The sequence below is a fragment of the Meleagris gallopavo genome, chromosome 6 (genome assembly GCF_905368555.1).
Source record: "Meleagris gallopavo chromosome 6, MGAL_WU_HG_1.1, whole genome shotgun sequence".
Taxonomy (NCBI): domain Eukaryota; kingdom Metazoa; phylum Chordata; class Aves; order Galliformes; family Phasianidae; genus Meleagris; species Meleagris gallopavo.
Window position 1 is genome coordinate 29,205,906 of NC_139409.1, and position 16,293 is coordinate 29,222,198.

At 38.1% G+C, this 16,293-nt stretch overlaps 1 protein-coding gene across 2 annotated transcripts in view; it reads left to right on the forward strand.

The window, feature by feature from the left end:
- The window catches only part of HDAC9 (histone deacetylase 9), a 465,688-nt gene that overhangs the window by 447,148 nt on the left and 2,247 nt on the right, over nucleotides 1-16,293 (forward strand). For both annotated transcript variants that reach the window (XM_019616457.3, XM_031553921.2), the window contains 2 exons: nucleotides 3,388-3,472; nucleotides 8,591-8,744. In XM_019616457.3, the coding sequence (XP_019472002.2) occupies nucleotides 3,388-3,472; nucleotides 8,591-8,744 (239 nt within the window). The remainder of the gene's footprint in view (nucleotides 1-3,387; nucleotides 3,473-8,590; nucleotides 8,745-16,293) is intronic.

Sequence of the window (16,293 nt, forward strand, 5' to 3'; positions counted from 1 at the left end):
AGTTCTGTACCGACTTGAGCTCTTTTTCTCTGAAAGGTTTCTTTCCTGAGAACATATGTATTTCCAGCTCTCTTTTCATCTTCCATTCTGTTAGCTTCCAGATTAAAAAAGTTCGTGATCTCAACACCAATAAGTTTAGGAAGGAAGATGATGGTGCCATATATGCCAGGTGTAGAGTAACTTCTTTTGTTCACCGTTGGGTCCAACTGCTGATATTTTCCAGGGACATCTCTATGTCTTTACAGTTGTATCCAACCAGTGGATAGCTGCCAACAGAATCTGGTCTACTGAATGCAGACCATCTTATTTCAAAGTTTGTAGAAATATCTGCCATAAGCCACTGGCTTTATTTCTACAGTGTTTTTTAACAGTGTTGCATTTAAACTGAATAGGATATACAGTATAATAAACTTATTTTGGAACCTCTTAAGATTTCCCTGATATGGAAGAAGACTCAAGTTCTGTCTGCTTACCCCTAAGGGTTAGGAAGATGGAACAGCTCTGGAACAGAAGGTGTGTTTTGAGTATGACATGAAAGTGTTGTGAAAAGAGGAGTTAAGGAAATGATCAGAGAAAACTATTACACTCACATCACTTGCAAATGTAATAGTAATTGGGATAATAATTGTTGGACATGTGACCCTTTTATCTTCTGTTAAGGGATTCATCAGTATATTTTATCTTCTGGAAACCCATCTTCCATTTTTAATATTTGTCTGATATGTCTAGGTATTCAAATATTTTCTATGTTCTACCTTTGTACTAATGAATAGAAATTTCATTGATATATTAGGAAAAATGGAGGCAAAGTTTTGTCTCCTAAAAAAATCTGTGAAGAAGATAACGAAACATTCTCCTTTAGCAGGAAATATTTTCTAGTTGTATCTAGATCTTGCTGTTTTGTATAAGAGTTCTGCATGAAGAAACTCAGGGTACTCAAAGAGGAAATAAGACAGAGGTCTCAAATCTTACATTCTGGAGTACTTCATACTCCAACGGTATTTCTACAGTTATAGCCTGGAGCTATTAAGTACCTTCAGGGGAGTGAATTGGTTATCAAAGCCTCGTAAATTATGAAATTGTCAAAACAGAACCTTAAACTTCTCATCAACTCTTCTGTGTTCCTGCACCCAGTATGACCAAATGGAACTTCAAGACTTTGTCTTTTTCTAGGCCAAGTGATAGATTGCTCTAAAAAGAAGATAACAAGTGATAAAAGCAAGTGCTATCTACTTACATAACACAATTTATAGATTATTGAGAAAATAATGTTTGTTCTAAAAACTGTGAAGCTTGAGCTGCTGGTGGGCATTTTCATAAATGCAGTTTTCCACCAGGAACCTTCAAATAACCAAATAGGGTAAACTAGGGATATTGTGAAGTAGTTGTGATTTAGGAATTGCAAATGTTTCTGTAAATCTGATTTTTATTGTTACTGCTTTCTTGGTTCTAATCCATGATACATATTATATAGCAACAATCTTCCTCTACTGCCTGGCCTCTCCAGTAACTGAGACGGGTTGGGGCCAACTCAGGTTCTACCAGAACTTCTCTGAATGCATGCTCACTGCACAGAATGGAGTGATTTATTCTATCTGAAAACAAAACATAGTACTACTGTTTCTAGCCACGAGGAAATCTTCCAGCTGCAATCCCGCATGGTATTCTAAGGAAATAATGACACAAACAGCCTTATTCCATTTAGCTATCGAGACACCTGACCACTGGAGTTATTTACAATGTCTTTATTACTGGCAGACATTCAGGGCTGATCTTACAGGTAGGTTCCCAGAATTTCTGGAATTTGTAATTGAACTTCCTTAAAATAGCATTGTTAAAGGGATGTCTACACTGCATTTGCTTCCCACTTTGTGTGCTTGGATCAAAGCTGATTTTATCTAGTTGGTGGGTAGCAATGCAGCAGTAGCAACTGCTACAGGAACAATATGTGATGGCTACTGAAGTATTCACTTCACAAGGAAGCTACTTGGGTGGGCTACACTTGACCTAGTTTAAAGCAGGCTCAGGCACACTTAATAAAGGAGTTTTGTCTGCAGTACAGATGTCTCCCATCAATGATGGTTGAACTTACTTAGCTTTAAAGAAGAGAGGTTGGTTCTGATATGGCTCTTGTTCACCATGATGGGATTGCTCCTTCCTGGCTCTGCAGGAAGCATGCCTCCAAGGCCAGACTTAGCCAGCCTGCATTAGGAAGCAGAATGGTCTCTAAGCACAGTTCAACGAAAATGTAGTTGTTACAGAACAAGGAGGGACACGTAGCCTTAATTATGTTTACCCTTTTCTAGGAGAAAATGTGTGGACAAAATAAATAAATAAATAAATCAAAATACAAGTAGTTCTCACTTGGTTGTTATCCTCATGAATTGTTAGGCTATAGTAATTTCTGATGTTGACTACTATCACATATTTATTCTTCAAAACTCTGAAATCCAAATTTGGACTAACGTAAGTCCTATGAAAAGAAGAAAAGTACTGTATGTTCTGTGCAGTGAAGTATCACTGTAAAACAGAAAAATACTGTTATCTCCAGATTATAAATAGGGATTTGAAACAAGTGGGGCACTGTTATGGCAAATTAGTTTTAAAAGGTTGAACATATGTCAAAAGTGTCCAGGGATTAGTTTTTTTAAGATATTTAGGTACCTAATTTTCCTCAGTAAGAAGTGATGAAGGGTAACTCGTATTCATTGAAGGAAAGAAATTACTGCGCAGAAACTGAACACATCCTTCTGTTAATTTATTATGATGCAGCTCCACCCAAAGAATGCACAGTTAAAATTGACTGATTAAAATTCAGTTGTCTCTAAAACAAGTGTGCTTAGAGAACTTGTACTGCTGGTCTGCACAACAGTTTTTCACCTACTTCTTTATTTGAAAGTAATGCAAAGCTAGTAAAAATAGCCGTTTCATGGATTTCCCATATAAATCTTAAAGTGTGTAAGATGGTTAGTTGTAATAACACTAGAAAAATAAAGATAATGGAGTGCACACTTTGGTCCCAGTGTGGCTTCAGCAAGGTTTTGTTTGGAGTACCCAGCTGCATATACAGACGCAGTGGAATTTGGTTTGCGAGGAACCTACAAAAATTACACAAATAACTAGCATTTTTTTAATGAATAATACGCAGACATGCACCTGCTTCAGAGACTCCATAGATTAGTCTTGCAGCCAATAGAAAAGCCCCTTGGAATTCAATTACATGGCTGAAAACAGAAAACAAAATCATGGCTATACTTTTAGAACTCTAACCAGCAAAATGTTAACCAGTTCCTGGGCTAAGGTTTTCCTGAGGATTAGTTTGTTTCAGTTTGTTTTACTTCCCTGTGTCTTATTGAAAATTTATATTATTCTATTCTATTCTTGCAGCTGGAGCCTCTCCCGGAAGATATTGTGCACCAAATCCCCAATATGAATGCAATAGCTTCTTTAAAAAAGACCACTGAAATTCAAAGTATGTTTCTCAGTTTGGGTTGTTGGGTTTGTGGTGTTTTTGTTATTAATTAATGTCACAGACATTAAACTATTGTTTCAGTGAAAAGAGAAGACAAGTTTTGTATGTACAAACTCACATGCTATGTCTTGTCTGTATGCATCTACATAGATAGGTAGATAGATGGATAGATGGATAGATAGATAGATATACACACGCTTTGTTTTTGTTGGTTTGGCATGTCTTTGTTTCTGTTATGTATTTATACCTGATGCATTAAGCCATTTAAATTATTTAGAGCTTTCCAATTTCTGCATTTTCCCAAATCTCTCCATTCCAGAGCAGATTAAATGAAATAGATGCTTGTCAGTGAAGGACAGGAACAGACGCATAAATCAGAGCTCAAGCAAACAGAATTTTCAGATTTTGTTTGTGCAGCCCTTTTCAAGTTATTCACTTTAATATGTAGGGGAATTTGAAATAAAATTAAGAAACTCAAAATGGACACTGATCTCTGATCTCTGGAACAATGGCAAATATATTATGCCATTTCAAATCAAATATATTATGATTTTATTCTATTTCTGATTCAAACAGTATTTGATTGCTTCAGTTCCGTGCCTTGTTCCCAACTCTTTACTAACCAGATGCTTTGGGGCATTGCTCTGACCTCAGTGAAAATTTTTCACTTTGCCATCAGTTACCTTAATCCTTCTGAGCAGAACTCCCTTAATTTCTCTAATCTTCTGCTTTCTGCCATTTTACCAAGGCTGCAAAAGCTTCCTGACTTCTACTGTTTGCTAGTTCCTTAATAATAACAAATGGATAACAAATGTTTTGATTCATGTTAGGTTAATCACAAGTAATTGGGAGTCATCTCTATAAAATAAATGCAGCTTTTGATGGGGACACCATGCATTATCCATTGATAATGCAGTACTTCTAAATGTAAATTTAGTTGTAAAGAGACTGAAAATTCATTGTGGGTTTATAATTCAAAATCCTTTATAATTTATAATCCTTCATATCCAGCAGTCACTCACATATGTACATGTTCCAATTAAATCATCTGTATTTGATAAATTCCAGTATGTCATTTTTGCTGAATGGTATCTCTTAGAGTAGCTCATGAATTTGTGTTTTTCTTAAAATTCCCTGTAAGTTAAGAAAATTCACAGCCTACACAAGATCGTATTGATTTGCAAATGATAATAGGAACAGAAAGCCACACACAGAGACCTAGAAAGCTTATGAACAGCTGGAAAGAACATCTATTTCTGTTTGAAATAAGACATATATTTAATGAAAAATGAATCTGAAACAAACAACAAAAACAGAATGGATGAGGAAAAAATAATACTAGATCTAGAGAGACATGGTGTCTAAGTGTCTTACTAACTGTGCTTATACACAAATGATGGTCTTTCAGGAAGAAGAAAGTGGATGAGAAACAAAGATATGGTGTATATCTCAAAACACAATCCAAAGCTCTGCAGAGTGACTTAATTCTGATTATTCAGAGCAAACTTTGATTTGAGCAGACCCAGTTCAGTCATGGCAGTCCAATGAACTGCCAAATTGCTCAGAATTTGGAGTTATTTGTACACAGTGTTGTTGATGTGGGATTTTTTTTTTTTTTTCACCTGCCTGAAAAGTTATGTATCCATAATTTTGTTTGGAGAGAGACCAAGTATTAGAAACAAATATGCTTGAATGAAGGAAAAGAATACTGAGGGAGGTCACTGCAGATTCATGCAGGATATGTAATTTAAAAAATTACACTGAAAAATTGTGGAGGAGCACCTCAAAATATATTGAGAAAGCCGGCTTTGTCTGGATGGTTGCTTTTATGTGTCTTGGGTCTGTTTCTGTGGTTCAACTTTGATGATGAATATTACAATATTTTAGACCAAAAATGTCCCTCCTCTGTGTTCGTTTAAAAACAAAAATCGAAAAAAAAATTCCTTTGTAAGTGGAATAGAATGTATATAAACTTTTTTTTTCTTTTTTTTTAATTGTGACAGTGGTCTAAAGCCCTTTTGGAAATGTAACATATTTGGAAGTGGTAATTCCCACACCCATGTAATATGGTATTTCTAAACAGTCCTGTTTTTAATATTATCTCCAATCTGGATTTTTCAAGCAAACCATAGTACCGCATGTCCAAACCTATTGATGAAAGGCAATTACAAATGATTTTAGCAGTGACAGAATCATTCATTTTTATTATTTCCTGGTAATAATCAGTGCCCCCACAAATCTTTGAGAGAGACTTAAGCACATATTCATGTTGAAAGTCACAGCATACCTAGAAGACTGAGTTGGTTTCATTGTTTCTTCTTGCAAGCAGTGATTCCTCTTCAAGTTTTGTATGAATGAAACCAGGGACATGCTCCATTTTTTTCCCCGTTCTCTGCAATATATTCAATGAGTGTAACAGAACCAGCAGAAATTCACATTTCGATAGCAGACAGCAGAAATGGCATTTTCAAGGTTTGGGTCAGATGCTTTAAGTTTACCCAACTGTCAATCTACAGCATACCTAGAGTTCTTAAGAAAGCTCCTTTACAATTGCATGCTGTGCTTGCCTCTGTTTCACAAGACTTCGCCTGCATTTCTTTTGGATTGAACATACCCAAGCCCCATATATGCTTAGTGCAGAATATATATGAGTTGTGCTTTAATAAAAGAAGCATGCAAAGATTTTTCTGCTTACTACAGCTGTTTGTAAGCTTTGTAATTTTAAAGAAAAATCTGCCATCGCTTTTTCATCAGCACCAGAAAGTTCCACACAAGGTACCTGCTGCTACCTGGATATTATTCCTAAATGGGATTGCTTTAAAATTTCTTCCCATGAACCACAATGGGCTTCTGTGTACTCTCCTTCTCCAAGACCCTCCACAGCAGCATAAATGCTGATGCCTGCTTACCAGGGGCTCTGCTGCCCCTCTAATGCTGAAGCCCCTTTATATTAAAGTGCTCAATATAGGGAAACAAGAAATATCACTGATCGCTTGGGAGTGGAGGGCAGTTAAATGAGCACAAAGAGCCCGATAATATGCTTGAATTGGCCCTGAGTTTTGGTGTTACAAGAAAGGCCAGATTCAGGGGGCAGCTGGTGTATGAGCCTGTGTGTGAATGAACGAATGCAATGGAGCAGTCCTCACTGATGCTATTTTATTGTTGCTGCAGGAGAGCAACGCAGTGGTAGCTAGTTACTAATATTTTATTTTATGAATAAGAGCCCTTGAAAACTCCAGCAGTGAACACGGGTTCATTTCTTTTATAGGCAAGAGGAGGTATTATTCCCATGCCAACAGATTTGATTTTCTTGCACATCTGTTTCTGCAACAAAAACCCCACCCACTCTGTGAACATTTAGCTCATAAATTATAGGGTTTGAATTGGGTGTATATTGCAAAGACTGACTTTTGCACATATGATCTGTGAGAATGCTGTGGAATGCCCATATAACTTTTTTTTGTTTGCTTTTAGTGTATTTTTTAATGAACAGAGAATTTGGTCTCTGAGCACAGTAATAATAGAGAATATTTTTGTCTTGTTTTTATAAAATTTGCCAGGCTCCAATCATTGAGCCTACCGTTATGTACATAACTTTTTAGCTGTGTCTTTCATGCTTCTGGAGCAAAGCCAACCTTCTAGCACTTAATCTCAACTTTGTAGGATACTTAATACACTTTACATTTTATCCCCAGAAGGTCCCCGTTATTTAAAGATTCTGCTAACTACTCAAACGTGCACACTATTAGAGTTCAAAGAAATACTCTGGCCACGCTCGCTGGTTGTTCTTGCAGATTGGCTTGGGCTTTCATCTTGCAGTGATATTTTTGAATAAAGACATTTTCAGGTTTTATTGACAGCTTTCACACTGGAGTAAAAAGTTCATCTTTTGAGAAGCCTGAAGTGGTACGGAGGGCTGTGCTATCCATGAGGGAGTTTTCAATTGGCCTGTGCAGAATGGCCAGCCAGCCATGACCACCAGCCCAGCCTCCAGCTGTCAGAGCCTCTGGCCACCCTCCGGATCAGCACCTCGCCTCAACCCACTGCCCAGCTGCCAAAACTCTCCTTTTAACCCTTTGAAAAGTCCTCTTCTTGATCCCCTCTCTTTCACAGCTGTTGAAATCCTCCCTGTAATTCCCAGATAAGTACCCTGCCCCAACCTCTGCAGCAGCTGCTGGAAGCCTTCTGCTGAACACTGAATAAGCACTGGTGTGGAGCTTAGAGCCTTCCCAAAGCTCCTCATTTCCAGGTGTCATCCACCTGGCAATTAGTGAGTGCAGAGTGGATTATTGCGCTGTAAGAAATGCATATGTAAATTCTTTCTTGTCCACCTGGTTACTACTGATCGCCCTCTGTTTCTTAACAGCTGTGCAGCAGCAGACCAGTTTTATGTCAATGATGTCACCTGCCACCATTGTTGATGCCAATTGAGAAGCTCCCTACCGTATCTTCTGTTGTAGTCAGAGAGCAGAATTTACTCATGGTTTTAATCCACTGCTGCCTTTTTACACAGCAAACTAGAAACCATTCCTTATGATATCTGGCAGCTTTCCAGCAGCAGCCAGTTCGTATATGAAAGTTTTAAATAAATTATTGTTCTAGTATACGCCCTGAGGTTGGAGGAGAAAGAACATCCAGGACTAACAAACCTGATTGTTCTGGCAGAATCACTTCAGTCCAAGCTGGCATTTCTAACGTTTTCCTTTTTGAGACTGTGCTGTGTGAGCACTTTATACAACCATGCTCATTTTTCTTGTCCTATTTGTTGTGTATGCATCAACAATCTTCAATATCAAAGCAGTATTTAGGTATTAACCCTGCCCTGAACTCCCTTTACCTTGGGTAGATATAGCCAATAGTTTGTCTGACAGCATGAGTTCATTAGGCTGCATGTTACTCCTCCAGTTTATTACCTTCTGGGGAAGGGTGTGACACAGCCCTTGGAATGAAAGCACTTTCCAACTTGGCATTCGTAGGTTCAGAAACATACTTCAATTGCACTGCTTACACTGCAGTGATTTTAAATTATAATCACTCGGCATTGAACTAAGTGATTACTATGCTTGTACCACCGTGCTAGCTGAGATTCCCATAAATTATGATGTGTGTTTTCCTTAGGCAAGTACTGGAAGTCAGTGGAGCCATACTCTGTGCCAGTGGATTGTGCTCTGGCTGAGTCTCAGAAACGAGAGAGGGAGGAGACAGAAACGGTGTCTGCTATGGCCTCCCTTTCAGTGGATGTTGAGCAGTGCTTTCCTCAGGAAAGCAGCAGGTAAGCCCATGCAATTATTGCAGAGAGCAAGGATTTTGCACTCCAGTCACATGGGATGCAGAAGACAGCTAGACTGAGTTGTTTCCAAATTGTCTGCTAACTGAGCTACCTGGAATTTTTCCTCCTTCAATTTAAGTTCTTCCTACTTGGCTGATGGAAACACAAAGTTATTCTATGTTAACAAATATTTTGGTGTGCGTAACTCTTTACTAAGGTTCATGAGAGTACAACAACTTCATTTTATCCCCATGTTAAAAGTTCTTTACTATATAAAAAGTGCACTACTTATACTATCTGTGTGAATAAAATGGACATGATCAAGTGTAATCAACAGTATTCTTCACATTGGAAGCAATTCAAAACTGGGTTAGTTTTAACTTTCTAGGAAGGCATCTAACTTACGCTCAGATAAATGTAATAAGGACAGACTTAAATCATTATTAAATGATATTAGATAGGCATTAAAAGTTACTTCCCTGGAAGCAATGGAACAGTGCCAGCATAAAACTTAAAACAATCCTGGCCAGGACAAGGGCCAGCATTTTCTGCCTGCTGTTCTGAAGGTACCGGCTAAAAAGAGAATGCTGTCTTTTTCCAGCTTGCCAGCTGCTTTTCTAGGTTAATGAACATTGCTTTCATTTTCGCAGCCTGAGAAATGACACAGTAACTGTTACTAGTTTTCTGCCAGTTAAAGATGAAAAAAAAAAAGAAAAAAGGCCTCTGAGCACTGTGTTACAAAGCAGTATTTGTTCAAAGGGACATCAGGGTTTTGAAGAGCCTCTGCAGAAGTTCTTGGAGTTTCCTATTTACTCTTTTGAAGGACAAACTTTTCTGGCCTTCTCCAACAGATGAAGACCCAGAATGCAGGGAGCAGTTCAGTTTCCATCAGAGGAAAAAAGGAAGAGAAGGAAAGTAGAAAAAAAGCCTTATAAGGAGACTCACCAGCTCCCTGCACATTGTAGAATGGAACTGCATAGCAGGAGAGTAAGAAGGGAGATGGAAGCAGACTAGAGCTGTGGTGGGACTGGAGCCAAAAGGGCTCGTGACTCCTGTGCCATGGCAGATATTTGTTTAGTTTGGTTCTTGCTGCCTGCATGGGCATTTTATTCCAAACTTGTTTGATGGACATCTGGGAGCACCCACGGGGAGCAACACAGAATCAGCTCAAACCCGTTGGAGCATTTGGAAGTGGACATCTCCCACTATTGTGACAGCATTCATCTGTCAAGAGATTTGCAGATGTGGCTCAAAGGAATACAGTGGGGGCATAGCTGGTCAGTAAAGTTTGTGGTGTTTACTTAGTCACCTTTCTGATTCCAACTGTGTTTTAAGTATGCTACGTCTGTTGTTGGGCTCGGATTATTACAAATGAATCCATGAAAACTCAGGAAAGAATCCAGTGATGAACAGGAGACACATTTTATATCTCTGAGAACATTAATCAGTGATCAGCTAAGGAATAATAAGGTTTGTCATGCAGATTTGTGACTGTCACGAGATGTTTCTGTTAGCCAAGGACAGAAAGCTGGGGATCCTGTTTGTGTATGCACAGCTCTGAAATATAAGCAATTTTAATTAAAGGGTTGGAAGTAATTCAGCCAAACACAGCAAATTCTTAAGTTGTATGAAAAAGGGCGTGGTTAATTTTGTGTATTTTTGTATTGCTTAGAATAATCAAGAACTGTATTTGTTATGATCCTCCACTCACTTAAAGCTACAGCTGTCAAGAGCAATCACTGATCTTACAAGACTTGAGCAAAATAACCCTTTGACTAACACTGTACTTAATTATTGTATTTATTACCTAACTACTGATAACCTGTGGCAGTTTCCTCCCATTCTAAAAACAGTGTTTCAGAGCAGAGCTAAGAAAAAAAAACGGATGTGCTGAAATGTACACAAGTGGAATTCATGTGGCTGCCAGATTCATTACACTTCATCAGTCCTGGGCTCTTATAGAGGTGAAGCCTTTGTGATGAATTGTTCTGTGGAAAAATGGCTTTGTTTGAAATATCTTTGGTGCTGTTGAAGTTTTTCAGCAGCACAAATAAATCTCTACAAGCGTACATCCCTGATTCTGTTTCCACATTTGTAACCTACAAAGAAGTCACCCAAAGCCAGGTTGCCATCAGGGAGCAACGGGACACCATAAGCATTATCTCACTGGGACAAAATGACAGCTAGTTTTTCTGAGGCTTCAGAATGTTGTTTTCTTGGCTTTCTCCCTACTGAATGTAAAGATGAACATGGAATGAAAAAGGGTAACCTTGAAGATTTGATTTCAAAAATGCAGTCCTCTGGGCTGCAGAGAGGACCTAACTGCACTTTGAGCATGAATGAAACTTCAGCATGGAATTATGAATCCAGGGATTGATTTGATATTGCACACATTGGTTTTATGCCAGTATAACTTCACTTAACAAAAGCATATAATTCCATTCACAGGCATATAAGAACACAAGCTGGAGTAACCCAGTGATGAATTACAATTTTATCACATTTGTTCCATTTATTATAATTAAAGACCAAGTATACTTTGCTCCTTCTCCAGCCTTCTTCTATAAGAAATGACAGGGCTGCAGGAACTTGAAGAGTCCTCTGGGCTCTTATGTTCTCTGCATCACTCTTCCCCATTGTGGATTGCAGCCACCGTCTGAAGACCTTTCCACTGAGTATTTTTGGGGAAAAATTGTTAGTGGCTGGCAGAGCAGGATCAGAGCAGAAAGTGTCATGGCTGACAGGGAAGCCTGAAGGGTTCCTTCATACTGCCAGGAGTCTATTTACTTTCTCTTAATTGCCACTATGTTCAGCCAAGCTGATAATTCCGGTCTTGTTTCACAGAGTTGATGATAGACATCCTGTTGACTTCAGCTCTGGATGGCCAGGCCTGCAGATGAAGAGAGTGGCAGCAAAAGTCTCTTTGTGGGAAACTCTTGCCAGTTATGTTGGAGGATATATTGGTGTTTGGAGTGAGATGACTCGTTTTAAACTCAGATTTTGGGTAAAGCAGCTCTTTTCCTGGCCAACTCATATCTGACTCACTTACCACTGATGAATAAAGGATAAAATGCTCCTGGCTAAGGCCTGCATTAAGTATTTCTCTTTCTTTCTTCTCTCCTTCCTTCTTTTCTTCAAGTGACAGTGCAGATTATTTTTTTTTAATTTGATTTTTTCTGAGACTAAATGAAGAAACGGTGAAATCTGCTATGCTTTTGGTGTTTTATTTAACCAAACACAACTCTGCACTTTAAGATTCAATTGAAACTTGATTATAGCCTTCATGAGAGAACAGATATAGAAAAAAGACTTTGTGGATAGGAAAGAAAACATTCATGATGCTAACACAGATTTAAATGCAGACGCAATTAAAGGAACCAGCATGCCCTATAAAGCATTTCCAACTGCCATAACTTTTGTGTATAGATAACTGCTTATTCCCTAAGAGAGATACAGATTTAGCTGATTAGAATTTTGCTTTGGCCAGACATCTGTTTCAGAAGTCTTGCTATGAAAATACTCAGCACAGTGCTGTCCATGATATACTGGAGCTTCTGTACATTTCATCTTAAAATGGAAAAATAAATGGGTGTGGGGAGAGGTCTCCAGCACTTCCAACTTTTGCAGCAGAGTAAATCTTGAGAATGACATTTATCAGGATTTAACTTTATGGCCCTCATTCAGCTGAGCATAGATTTTACTCAAACGGAAATGAAAATGAAGCATCATTTTTAGACATTTCCCTTAGTGTTTCTGAGCTATCAGTTGCATTTTCAGTCATATTGCGATGTATTTTATAGCAGTGCAACTGTTTAGATTGTAGGGTACATCTAGCCACCACCTAGGGTCACATTCTCTGTCTGTGCATCAGCTCTAGACCTTTGCTCAGAATTTCACTGTATGAGTATCCAGAAGAACTTCTGAAGAACTTGCACCTACTTGACCCTACCCCACTGCATCTGAACTCAAAGCCAGGCTCAGGAGTCAGAGAAGCTTCAGCCTTATTTTACCCACCTGGTGGAGAGTGCCTGAAGGAAAGGACAGGGAACAGAGGAGTTGAGAGCAAGTCTTTCTCTGATCATCTGTAATCTCAATGGCTGTTATGTGACCCATCTGTGTGAAAGCCTCCAGGATACTTATGCAAGTACAAATTTTTCAAAGCTATTTTTGAATTAATTTACAGTTTTGATGTTCATGCAGTGAATTCCACAGCTTCATCAGGCGCAGTTTAGAGCATTTAGAAATGAAAGCATTTTTTTCCTACTCACATTCTCTGCTATATTTCTGGTTTTAAATATTTTAACTGTCTCAAGACATTTTATTCTTCCTGGAATTAAAAAGAATTCTTACTTCAGATTATTATTCTTGCCCCTTTCCATAATTCTTGTAGTACTTTTTAAGAACAAGGACTAAGAATAGAATTCAGGACACCAGATGTTGAGCACACTATGGATATATACAGTAGATTAATGATGGGCATTTTTTGCTGCTTTTGTTTCTCTCTTCTACTCTCATTAATTCTAAGCTTTCAGTAATTGCCATCACAGTATATAAACAATTAAAGCTGTCCTCGCTCTGCTTTGTGTATTATTTTGCATCTGTTTACCTTCTTTTCCATTCAGAATTGGCACTATGGGCTTTAAAACTATCTAGTATCAGTAATTTTGCATCATCAACAAATGTTATCACTTAAATGTACTGGTACATTGCCCAGTCTTGAAATGCTGTGGAACAACTCTCTATGGTGAAAATTCACCAGTGTTATTACCCATTTCTTCCTTCTGATGGAATTTTAATCTATGGCAGGGCATTCTCTCATAAACTAAGTTCCTCAGAGCATTTGCATAAAATCATTGGAAGACTTTCTTTGTACATGGGTATCACTTGATCCCTCTTCCTTCAGTTCCTTCAGAAATTTGTAATAAATTTGCAAGGTTTGACTTCCCTGGAACAGTTAAGGCTTAACTCTTAGCCAAATTACCATTATCTAAATGCCTACTATGATTTATTATAGTTGCTAGCAATCCCCCCCTCCCAGTGCGGACGTACTGTATCTCCTATAGTCTCCCAAAGGAGAACAGCATTTCTTACCTCTGGCATGGATGCTGATTTAACCAGTAGAATGTACTCTATAGTTATTTATTTAGAAACATCATGATCGCATTCCCTTAGAACTCAGTGGACAAATTTATTCTGCTCTTCGCAATTTGGCAGTGTTTAATATATCAGCTTGTTCTTATGCTGATTCAGTTTAAGACAGTTCATCTGCAAATAATAAAATCTGCCTGACACTTCTCTAGTTAACAGAGATATAAATAGTTCATTTTGCTCTTGTGGTCTACCTTTCTTGATGTTCCTTTTATGCTTTGATCATTTCTTCTGATGTATTTTGAAAGATCTTTTCATTATTAGTTTTTATGCCTTTAACATGTTGGTCTTCAGATTGTCCTCTGCCCATTTTGTGGGTTTACATTGAACCTGCTAGAGTTTCTATTTTATTTGCCTTATTTGGACATGACATCCTCTTTTGGGAGTTTACATTTTTTTACCTTGGTTGGTTCTTAAACTGCAAAGTCTTTTTCATCATGGCTCTTTCCCTTTGATCCATAGAGTCCATTTTTTACTAGGATATACACTTACTTGGGATCTTTAATATGATGTCTTCAAGCACTCGCCAAATCATCTTCAAGGTATAGAAACATACCTCCTTCCCCCCATTCTTTGCTACCAGAGGATCACTTTTCAATTACGATGCTCTTCCCCGAGACAGCTGAGTTAAATTAGAAACAGATTATGGCGTAAAACAGCCATACCCCATCAGAAAATCTATCTTTTGTTCAGCAATTTCAGCAATTCTGGGGACTTGGAGACTTAGCTTGATTTTTTTGTTTGTTTGTTTGCGTGTGGTGTTGTAGCTTTGAGGAATCTCTGAAATTCTAATTTATAAATTAAGGTAAGAGAATTTTTTTTATGATTTACAGAACACATTTAGATTCTTATACTGGCTTTCTTTAAAGTATAGATCTGATCTATTTTAAATAGTATTCTCATTAAATAATATGGTTGCCATTTACTCAGAACTGCCACAGAGCAATAGTACTTAAAATTTCATAAGTCTTGCCAGATTTTATCCACATGGAAGAACTCTGTCTCATTGACTTCATTTGTTTTAATATAATCATTTCGTTTAACAATAACTGCAAGAGACTATTTCCTTCTGCCAGAGTGTGAGCTGCAGATAGATATCTTGTAGGCAAGCACTCTTCATCGTATACTCAAATAATTAGAATGAATGCAAGAGAGCTTTGCTCCTAGAAACCTGCAGTTTCGGTGGAGGTTTACAAAAAATCACTGTTGTGGTTCTTCATTCATTACAGTCTCAATCTGTGCCATTTTGGATCTGCCAACTGCGTAGATCAGCCTGGATCAGATCCAACCTCACTGTTACATTTCTGAAGAATTAGAGCATACAATATGGATTAGGTTGTTGGTTTTTTTTTTTTCCTGTTTTACTTTTTTATGCCAACTTCTTGCTAGCTACAGGAAGACTAACTGAACTAGTACAACTAACAGTGACATAATTGAGGTAACATAAATTTGGCCTGTCAGAGTCTGCTCCCTCAATTTCATGGGGAGAACTTCGTATTTAAGCTGAAGGGGTACACATTGATTCATCTCTCAAACATATGTGATTTCAATGTTTTTCTTTCTGTACTAAGAGCCTGAAAACTTTACTTGATCTCTCACAAAACTCTAGCCTAAGCAGTTGTCCTGTAAAGATGTACATTTCTACTGACAAGTCATTGGATAGATCCAGTGACTTCTCTTGTGCTAATAAACTGAAGTAAAAGCACACACACAAATTATCAAAGCAGACTCAAGAAGGCTGAGAATACCCACTCTGGGAGACAGCAGCTGGATTTGCCAGGACACCTGAACCTCTTCTCCACTTCCAAAAAGGGCCTTGAGTCTTGCACTTGAATGTAAATATTTCTGGTGGGGCTTAGGGTCTGGCTGTTGAGGAACACTGGGATATTCTTGGAGTACACTGGAGTTTATTAGAGCACAGTGCTTGAGGTCAATCCTGGTTTTCAGAAGTGCCCTCATCAATGAAAAATTACACCCAGGGCTAAACGTTTGAACATGATTGTCTCAAGGTTGTGAGATATTCATGAGAATGTCAGAATCAGAAGCCTGCTCCTTATAAATAACACAAGCTCCCACTTCCAATTGAAGAAATTCTCCAGAGCTCCACTCTTTCCTGTTCTGCCAGTCACCAGTTAAAATCTACTGAAAGCTTTCTTCTCATTCATTCGTTCATTCATTCATTCATTCATTCATTCATTCATTCATTCATACACAGCAGAATCTAAAATATTAACTTCTACCTGCTTTGCTCTTTTCTCAGAAACTCTTGTAAGGTCCTGGGTGTTTAACAGGACTTGTTGCACTTTTGCATTATTCTAGAGGGAAAGCAGGTCTTCTGCTGGAGAAAGTGGGATCATGTGGTTAGCATGAGGGCAACATACCGTAGCAATGTGAAGTCTCCTCA